General features: G+C 42.5%; 1 protein-coding gene across 2 annotated transcripts in view; it reads right to left on the bottom strand.

The window, feature by feature from the left end:
* Nucleotides 1–9664, bottom strand: part of maml1 (mastermind-like transcriptional coactivator 1) — a 17015-nt gene extending 7351 nt beyond the window's left edge. Inside the window, exons 1-3 of one of the 2 annotated variants that reach the window (XM_077532330.1) lie at nt 7176–9664; nt 4894–6147; nt 1801–2037 (exon numbers count right to left, since the gene is read on the bottom strand). In XM_077532330.1, coding sequence (XP_077388456.1) covers nt 1801–2037; nt 4894–6147; nt 7176–7520 — 1836 coding nt within the window. In that variant the 5' untranslated portion in view covers nt 7521–9664. The remainder of the gene's footprint in view (nt 1–1800; nt 2038–4893; nt 6148–7175) is intronic. The other variant, XM_077532331.1, reaches the window with a different exon arrangement.
* Nucleotides 9665–10735: the final 1071 nt, after the last annotated feature.

Raw genomic sequence — 10735 nt, 5'->3', positions numbered from 1 at the left:
GTGTTGAAATCAGTTTGTCAACCTCATCCCATTTTTATTTAGTCCATTTTGAGTCGACTATAAATCGAGCATTTTAGTCCAAGGAAACATTTTTATTTGCCTCGTTTTAGTCAACAAAAACTGTCAATGTTTTTGTCTAGTTTTAGTTAGGATGACCATTTGAACCCTATTGATTTTCTTTGTCAGCAAAGCATGCTTTTTGGTTTGTTTATTTTCTGGTCTTTGCGCAGCCGTATCTCTTGAACCTTACGTCCAACCGGGGACATACGGGCATCTGTGGATTTGTCTGGACGAGACCTTTCCAACGATGTCTGTCCCATCCTGTTCTTAAAGCGCTTTATAAATTAGTGCTGTCAAACGATTAAAATTTTTAATCTGATTAATCACACTTTTTAATTTTGATTAATCACAATTAATCAGCTAAATTACTTGCGTATTCGCTTAATATAAAATACAAAATACCGTAATATTTTGACATTAACGCATTTTATTATCTGAATGTCATTTGTAAACATTGATTAAATGCATGTAGGCAAATGCATGCATGCGTGTATTGCTCAAAACGTAACGGCATCATATCAATTGGTTGCAATTCAGCAATTATTAATTAATTGTACGCAAATTACTTTTGTTTTATCAAAAATTCCGTCGGGGTGTTTTTTTAAAGCGAAATTTACCACCGAGCTCACCAACTGGAGTCACCCCTCTCATTGTGGAACAACAGGCGTAGGAAATACTATGCATTGACCTAATCACTGACCTGCGCAGCCTTCAATGTAACCATCCGCGGTTACGTTCAAGGCTCAAGTGCGGTCCAAAAAAATAGTGCGATTAATCTGCGTTAATACGTGATTAATGCAACATTTTTTTGTGATGAATTAATCTATTAACCCTTTAACTTTGACAGCCCTAAAATAAAGTTGAGTTGAGTCGCTCCACGACATTGCATTGCAGAGATAGAAGAAAATATATATTGTGCTGAATAATAATAAAAACAGCATACATTTAATGTAAAAAAAAAATGTAAACAGGAAAAAAAAAAGATGAATGAAAAAGAATTCATAATAAACTAAAAATCATACTAAAACGGAAAAATATAATACATGAAAAAATATACTGTGCTGTATAATATGTAAATAAAAAAAAGAACACTTTTAATGGAAAAAAAATGTAAACAGGGAAAAAAAAACAAATGATGAATGAAAAAGCATTCATAATAACTAAAAATCATACCAAAATGAAAAATCATATAATGAAAAATATATATATACTGTGCTGTATATTAAGTAAATAAAAAAACAACATACTTTTAATGAAAAAAATATATAAATGAAAAAAATGAATGAATAAAAAAAAAAAAAAAATGCATTTATAATAAAAGTAAAAATCATGCCAAAACGAAAAAAATACCCAATGAACAAAAATACATATTTAATTAACAAGTTTTGTTTTGTAAATTAACCCGGATTTCCATTATCGCAGGTAGTTTTTGGAACTTAAAACCCGCGATAAACAAGGGGACACAGTAATTTCCGTCTCGTTTTTGTTGATACTAAAATGCCCATAGAATTTAGTCCAGTTTTTATGAAGTGAAGGACCTTTTCGTCTCATCTTCATTAGTCGACGAAAATGCACACCGATTTAGTCACACTTATTGTTTATTAACGAGGGTTTACTCTAGTTTGAGTCCGGTGAAAAACGTGTGTTGACGAAATTATTTTTTGTTTAGTTTTTGTTGACAAAATGAACAATTGAAAAAATGAAAATTGAAAAAAATGTGTAGTGAGTGCAAAAAGTGACCTGTTCCACCATCATCTGCTGTCGCTGCAGGTACTGCTGCTTCTGCTGCTCCAGAATCTGTTGTTGTTGCTGCTTGAGCGCCGCCGCCTGGCTGCCGAGATAGGCTGCGTTGCCGTGGTTACCCGCCATGGCGTTGGGCACGGGCGCCGCCGCCATTCCGCCGACAACCGGCGCCGACGTCAGGGTGCCGGCGGGACCGGGGCCATGTGGAGGTGCCGGGTACGAGTTCTGTTCCTGCTACAAGATAAGCACAAATTTGGTTTGCATTCACTTTTTGTGAACCGATTATTGTTTGTTTAATTGGCACTGTTTAATGATGAAACAAAACCAAATATGTGTGCTCAAGGTGCAACACCTGATCAGCATGATGCATTTATCAAATTAACTCAAAATAATACTTTCTGAAAACTGATCAATCAATGAAATCAGTTGAATTTAAAATTGTCTAACTCTTCCGAATTTCAGCTTCCTTCTCAACAGTAGATAAATAAATAAATAAGTAGCAAAGTGAAAATAAAAATGGATATAAAAAAATGATTAGAAACAATACACAAATAAATTTTATTTAATTTTTGAATTATATTTTTATTTATTTCGCCCTTTATTTATTTATTGTGGGAATGATGAAAGTAATTTACTCTACTAGTAATTTATGGTAGGTGACTACTGACTCAGAATGGATGCATGGCTTTTTATTTGTAATTTAACTTCAAGTTACGACTTCATAATTATTAGTAACACTACTATTACTAGTAATTAACAGTTAATTACTATGTAATTTTCACATAATTTATCCTTCAATTTCCTTCATAAGTATTCAGCTACTAGCATTCAGGTTTCAGCATTCCCACGCAATTTCTCCAGAAATTGCACTCAGTCTAGTTTATTTAGTCATTTATTTACTTTTAATTTTGACAGTTTTGGTCTGTACTGCCCAAGTGGAAATGTGAGGGGGCGGTCCTAAGTGTGTCTTGGGTTGGCCTCAGCCGTTGCAAACTGCCTGTCATTGGTCGAGTGAGCAGCATATATTTTTTGTTCTTTTTATTTCCATTTATATTTCTTTTTTTGGATATAATTTTCAAATTATTGATTTTTTATATACGTTTTTTTTCCCCACTTCTAGTAATTTACTTATTTAGTCATTTATTTATTTTGAATTTTGGCAGTTTTGGTCCTCCATACTGCTTGTGTATAGCATATTGTTCTTTTACACCCCAAACCCGAAAAATTTCCATGAAACAAAAAATAAAACATACCTTTAATGGAAAAAAATGAATGTAAATAAAAAAAGAACATATATTATGAATGAAAAAGGATTTATAATAAAGTAAAAATCATACCAAAATGAAAAAACAAACAAAAAAATATAGGGTACATTTTGGAACCTAACACTCACGATAAACGAGGGAACACTGTAAGGTTACATATTACTTGGGGTGGGAATTGCTGACATGAGGCCGATTCGATATGTATCTCGATACACAAGTTGCGATTCGATTGAAAAACGATTATCTTTCAGAACAGAACGGTTCGATACGGTCCGATTAAGTTTGGGAACGATACAATTTTTCGATTTGATACGATTAATTTCAATATTCAAAACTTATAGTGACATTTGTTGCTTGTAAACATTCATCTTAAAACACCACAAATTTTTACAGTATCTACAAATGTGTTAAAAAAGAACAACAACAAATATGTCTTCTATATTTTTATATATTGAATCAATTATTTAAATGGACCGGAACAAAGGGATGGGCGACATGACTGAAAAATGTATCAGTTTAAATATTTATTAGTTGTTATTGACAGTTCTAATTGTTTTGTTTTGTTTTAAATCAAAATAAGGATCGGGAAAACAAAAGGCTGATAATTCAATTTGAAATATAAATATTTAACCTTTAAAAAGACACCAACACAATTAAACAGAATATGTCCATATTGTGAAGTATTTCAGAAACATAAATTTAAGACATGAAATAAACCTAGCGTCCAGCCAAAAGAAATATGAAGCCACCTTATGGAACAATAAAACACATTTTAACAACTTAATATATCCAAAAATATTTCCAAAAGTGCCCTAACCTTTTTATCAACAATTTTTGTTTTTAACAATTTTTGTTCTTCTTTGCCATCACATTCATTTTTGGTTAATGTATGACATCTTTTTTTGTCTTTTTAATCTGAGACACGATGATGACCACAGAATCACGACTGTTTATATTTTGTTTTTTGGGCTGTCGTTCATTTTGAGTTTGATGACGTAATCGCGGGCACGTCTCAGTTCTCCTATCTGCTGCTCATGCTAGTTGTAGACATTGACAGGGAGCCACAAACTGAGAAATGAGATACTTGCAGTGTGATTTTAGCATAGCTGGTGTGTTGGCTGTGGGACATACCTGTGTCGTTTGAATCCATGCATTGGATCGTCACGGGAGTTATTCTTTTTGGCTCGCGCGCAGTACCAACGCCAGCCCGAGAGAGAGGACTCGATAGCAATGGGAAATATCGAGATGTACGGCACCGGCTTCTGCTAACTGTCTCCACTGTTGCATGTTGTCACTCGGTGTGCGCGCGCGCGCCGTGTCGCGAGCACGGCGTTGACGGTAGGCACCCCCCCCCCCCAAAAAAAAGGTGCGTAACGTCTTTGCATTATGTTTACAACATCCGGGGAATGAAGCGCCTCTGAGCGCTACTTTGCTAGCTCTCTGTAAACACGGAAGTAGCTTGAATAGTGCTGCTACTGAAATGTAAACAAAACAAGTAGAGCACGGTGCAGAACTCTTGCTATTGTTATGAAAACCATAAAGCCTCACTCGCAACCGATTCACAGCAACGCGATATCCGGTCCACAGCTTTACAAGCAATGTATCTAAGGATTCCCGGCGGATTTTGTATCGGTTGACAAGTCTGCTACCGATACAGCCGTTTAGCTCCCCTTGACGACCGATGGTTCGGTCGAACCGTTTTTTTGTCCCACCCCTACATATTACGTCATCACGTCAATTTCACGATATTCCAAATTCTTATCACCCCCCCAAAAAATAAAAAAATACACCGGTAATAACGCAGAAGGTATGACTTGGAACCTACCTGCGCGTGTGCCAGATGTTGCCGGAAGTTGATGTTGTTCTTGGGCTTCATTTGCTGCTGCTGCCTGAGCAGGTTGAGGAGGGCGGCCTTGTTCTGGTTCTGGCCGTTGGGCGGCCTGGGCGGGCCCGGCCCGGCCTCAAAGTGGCTCAGGGGCTTGGTGTTGCTGTAGTTCAACATGGCCCCCTGCGCTGGGCCACCTGGCGCGGGCGGCCGGTTGAGAGGCGGCCCTGGAACCGGGTGGTGGCCGGTAGGGGCCCCCGGCGCGTACGTGGCCTTGGGCGAGCCCTTGGCGGGCTGGCCCGCCGCCATCAGCCGCTGCTTGGAATTGAAGTCCTGTGGCGGGTACAAGGAGGGCGCGGTGGAGGGGGCAGCCATCTGCGTCCAAGGCGGGGGGTGCGCGTGGGGGCCCCCCTGGCCGTGAAAGCCGGCGGAGGCGGGCGGAGTCTGTTTGTGCTGCAGCTGGCTGTGCAGATGTTGCGCCCGCTGCTGCTGGGCAGCCAGCTGCTGAAGCTGCTGGGCGGGGGAAAGGTCTTTGGCCAGGAGGTGGTTGGGGGGTGGCGGCCTTGACGCCGCCGGGGAGGAGGAGGCGGCGGCTGGGGACCCGCTGGCGTGAGGAGGCGGGGCCGGCCCGGAAGACGTCGAGCGGACGTGAGGCGACCCCGTGCGCGAGTCCTGCTCGAAGGCCGAGGGCGAGAACTCGGCTTTCACGCTGCCCAAATCCAAAGGGAGAAGAGACTGCGAGGGCTGGCAGCCGCTCCCTCCCGGGTTGGGCGTCATCTCCAAGGGGTCCTTCCGCTCGTCAAAGCCATCGTTGAGGATGTCCTGGATGTCTTCGTAGGCCACCGTGCGGTTCAGCTCCTCCATCAGGTCCGACCACTCCTGCTCGTCCAAGTTGAGGTCCGGGAACAGGTTGTTGTTGTTGTTGCCACCTCCGGTCGCCGACGACGACGGCGGCATGATGGGCAGGATGTCGTCGGGTTCCTGCTTCATCTCCTTACGATGGAAGTCAGACACCGCCGACGCCAACGACTCTTTGGCGCCGTCCGCCGCCAAGTCTGTGCCGTTGGAAGCCAGCGCGTCGCCCAGGCCCAGCTTGGAGTCCATGGGTGAGCCGTTGGCCTTGGCGGCGACCTTGGCGGCGGCGTCCATGCATGCCTTCTTGCTGGGCGGGAAACTGTCTGAGAAGCCGTTGACCTGCTCGCGGCTCAGCGGTGAACCGGCGCTCTCCAGCTTCCTCTTCACCGTCTCCTGCAACTGCGACGCAAAAAAGCACAAACGATAATAATAATAAATAATAATAATAAATCCATCAAACACGTCGGCGACCTCACAAATACAAAACGATATACGATACAAGGATCACGATTATCTCACGATATGACAATAATCTACTAATTAATAATAAATACAAAAAAATAATAAAATAAATATATAATATATAAATGTAAAACAAATATAAAAAATAAAATAATAATAGAATAAATGCATCTAATGAACTACTTAAAACAAACCTTTTTTTTTTTAAATGAGAAAATTGTTTCTTTTTGTACCATCACTGAAACACAATATTCAAACTGGGGTCTTCTTCACAGTAAGTACTTTAGTGTATTTAAAACAAACAAACAAACCAACAAACAAACAAACACATATGTAAACCACTGAGTTGTATTTTTTGTATGAAAAGTGCAAAACAATTTTTTTTCGGGGGGGGGGGGGGGGGGGGGGGGGCATATTGGGGATTTGTTTTAAAACTTTGTCAAGCACTTAGAGTTGTTTTTTTTATGAAAAGTGCCATACAATTTATTTTTTGGGGGGTGGGCGACTAGTTGGGGATTTGTTTTTAAACTATGTAAAGCACTTTGAGTTGCATTTTTTGTATAAAAAGAGCTATGCAATTTTTTTTTTGGGGGGGGGGCGACGGGTTGAGGATTTGTTTTTAATATGTAAAGTACTTTGAGTTGCAATTTTTGTATGAAAAGTGCAAATGGCATTTCATTTATATAGTGCTTTTCCACCTTACAAGGTCCTCAAAGTGCTTTACATTTTGACTACCCATTCACCTACTGATCAATCAGGACTAATTAGGGGTTCAGTATCTTGCTCAAGGATACTTCGACGTGGTCACAATGGCATGGGATCGAACCCACAACCTCTGGGTTGGGAGACAACCACCATACCACTGATCCACACCGGCCCCATGCTATACAAATAAAGCTTCATTGATAGTAGTGATAATCCGAGTAGAAGTGTGTTATGTCTGTACGTGCCAGTGTTGGACTCACAGCAATGAGCGTGCTGTTCCGGCTCTGCTCCGCTCCTCCTCCGCCATCGCCACCAAGCTCTGTGCCGGCTGCTGAGCCCGCGCCAGCGCCGCCGGGCGCCCTCTGTCCAGCCTGATCGGCGGCGCCGGCCGAGGGCTGCCGGTGCTTGCTGGACCGCTTGGCCTTGGCCTGCAGGCAGCGCTGGTGCAGGGCGAGGGTCTGCTGCCGCTCCAGTTCCAGGCTCTCGCGCGCGGCTGCTTCGTAGCGGCTCTCGCAGCTGTTGTGATGCTGCCGGAAGTGCTCGATCCGCCGCCGCAGCCGCTCCACCACCGCGCTGTGTGGCGGCCGGACAAAATCCGCCATCATCAAGAACAGCAAATGCTGGTGGTGGGCTTCCGGGTTAGGTCCACAAAACACCGGCTGCGACCGTCTTCTTTTGTGTGTGTCTGCTGGAGTCTGTGTCCCCGCCCACCCCCACGACCCTTTTTCACAAAGCTCCACTAGAGGCGACCTTTTGTCCTGTTAACAGCCTCAGGTCACGAAAAATAAAGTGTTCAAGTCTGCCACAAACGCTCAGCAACCAGGGCTGTGCTGCTTGATCCAAATTAACGATACAATCGATACGCAAGTATCAGATCGATACAAGAGCTCTAGTATCGATATTTTACATTTATCTATTTTGGTTTCTCTTGCGCAATCCCTTTGTAGCACACGCGCACATGCCTGGCTGGCAATCACAGCGGCGGGTGGCACTGGCAGTAACGATTAGGACTACACAATATATCGAAAAAATATCGATATCACAATATTGGCTCATGCACTGTGCATATCGCAAAGACATGTAATAAGTTTCATATGGAATTTTATGATTTTATCTGAATTTGACCAATCAGCCGCTGACTAAAATGTGCACCACCATCCAATAGTTGATTATCAAGAGGTTGGTACAATTCAGTAAGATTTTGAGTTTGCTTATTTTGCTGCAAGAAAAATGTAATCCTTACATTAAATAAAAATGTAATTTCTTTAGATACACATTAAATATCTCAATATCGCTATATTCCGCAAACTTATCGCATGATTTTCCAATATCGTGCAGCCCTAGTAACGATTAATTATTTTGACAGTGAAGGACATGATGCTTTGATCTTTTCCCAACTACTACTTGAGCTAAGTGTTTATGTAGCACAAACTTGCAAGTATCGTTTATGTAACGCGACTAGAGGAACTTCAATGGCTTTCTTTGAATGCGGAAGAGTGACAGGGATAAAGAATATGAAGATTATTACTACTTTGCAAATTAAAATAACAGCCCAGGTATGTTTTATGGCATGTCTAAGAACCTAACAAGATTCTAATTAGAAAAAAAAAAAAGGAAAAAAGTTATTTAATAGGGCATTTTTTTTAAATACTATATTTTATGAACATAAAAGTACTCTGTATCGGCGATATTGGCACCGGTATTTACTTGGTATCAATCGTTACCAAAATCTCAAGTATCGCACAGCTCTCTTAGCAACTAGCGCGTTAGCACAATGTGTGTTGTGTTGACATGCTACTACCTAGCTAGCACATTCCTCCACTCATTCAAGTTGCAAAACAAAGTGGCGAATGAAGCGAGCTCACGGGGGCACGCGGCATGTTTTTTAAGGGGTGGGGGGCGATTTCATGTCAACTCGACGAACTGTTAGCTTAGCGCTAAGCTAACGAGAGCTAAAGCCACTTGGGCGACTCTTCGTTGCGGACTTTGTTGGCCAACTTCGGAGGCCTTTCCGACTCGGCTGGCGTACAAAATGGTGGTGGGCCTTTTCCTTTTTTTCTACGACAACATTATCCAAGTGTGTCGAAAGGGACTTATTGTGAACGTGGGGCCGGCTGGGCCGTGGGTGCGCTCACTGAGCGGCATCTGGTGAGGCAACAGCTGATTCCCAACCCGCCCGCCCGGCCGCTTGTTCGGCCGGTCGCCCGCCTCCCTCCCTCCGTGTAGCCGCCGCGGCTAGCTGCTCGGCTAAAGCTGCCTGCCCCAAACTCCCTACCTGGCGAGTTAGCTAGCTCCGTGAACGAAGCATAGTTGGAGCGGGTTCGTTGTCGGTAGGTCGACGGCGATAGTCCCGGTTTAAGGTCCACTTGAAGGTGCCTGTGGCTCCGCCAGTGCTCGTCTATTGTTTTCCAGCGGACTGGCAGGTTGACGCCGCCATTTTGGTAACTTTCTCTTTTTTTTCCTCCCTCTCTCTTTGGCGTGTAACGTCCACGCTCCGCCCACCTCACTGTTGATGGACAGCGCAAGGGACCAATAAACGGCCGCCGACGCTGTTACGTATGCGTAGTGGGACGACATTATTTTTGGTGGCTTAATGCTGCGTTCTCACCAAAAGCGAGGGACGGCGATTCGGCGGCGCGTTTGCATTGTAGTCAATGGAGTTCGCGCGCAACGGAACGAAAGTGCGTGGGGCGGCGCGGAGGACGCGTTTCGCGCGTTGGGACGCGGTGCGCGGCAGCGAAAATCCGCACATTCGTCGAAGTTAAAAAAGTTGAACTTTTTTCGCATTTCGCCTCGCGGTAGCCAATCGGCTTCGAGTACAGGCCACGTCACACACAGCGTCCTCTATATTGTCACCCCGAGCGCAACAACAAGGCCAGCCGTGACAGAATGATGATCAAGAAAGTGCAGGTAAGTCTGTTTACTTGCTTTTGAACTATACCGAGTTAGCAGTAGTGCTTATTATTAACGCCAAAGCTATTTTTAGCTCAAATGTCGGCCGCCCGATTGCCACTAAAAAGCGAAAGTGCTATTACGTACCTCAAAAAGGTGACAATGGTGCCACGGCTGTTTAGTCCCAGGAAAGAAGTGAAAGTAGTTGGCGGTGCTCACTTTTTGTTGACTCGCTAAAGTGCTCCACTTCCTTGTTCACCTAGGGACACGCCTCCTCCGCTCCGGTGAGCACGAAAGTGCGAATGAGCAGCAAGTGTTCCAAAAACACTCTACGCGGTGAAACGCTCGCGAATGAAGCGTTCCAGTTCGCCTTTTCGGATTTGGTGAGAACGTAGCATTGAAATGTGCTTATACACGGAATATCTGAAAATGTATTTTTTTTAAGTTAGGTATTTCCCCCACACATTTTACGACGACTTTCAGAAAGTGGTACAAAAGTCTTCTGAAAACGTTTCAATGTAAAAAATATATGAATGAAAAATGTAAGCTTTATGTGGCTAAAAAGCACAAAAAAAAATTCAAATCATTCCAAAAAAGCTTCTAAAATAAATGACCAAAAATTAAGTAAAAAAACAAAAAAACAAAACAAAACAAAAAAAAACCCCAAGGGAATATATTAAAGTTAACTAACATATTCCCTAGGGATTTAAAAAAATACTTATTTTTTTCCCCACTTAATTTCGGGTGATTTTATCTTTTTTTTTTTTTAACTAATTTTTGGTCATTTACTTTAGAAGCTTTTTTGGAATAACTTGAACTTTTTTTTTTTTTTAAATCCCTAGGGAATATTTTAAAAGTCAAAAATAGTGTCAAACGTCTAAGAAATGCTGAAGCACTCTTAACGTTTAAAATATTCCCTAGGAATTAA

The sequence above is a fragment of the Festucalex cinctus genome, chromosome 9 (assembly GCF_051991245.1).
Source record: "Festucalex cinctus isolate MCC-2025b chromosome 9, RoL_Fcin_1.0, whole genome shotgun sequence".
NCBI classification, from domain to species: domain Eukaryota; kingdom Metazoa; phylum Chordata; class Actinopteri; order Syngnathiformes; family Syngnathidae; genus Festucalex; species Festucalex cinctus.
Note: the sequence above shows the minus strand (reverse complement) of the source record. Positions and strands in the feature narration are given on the sequence as shown.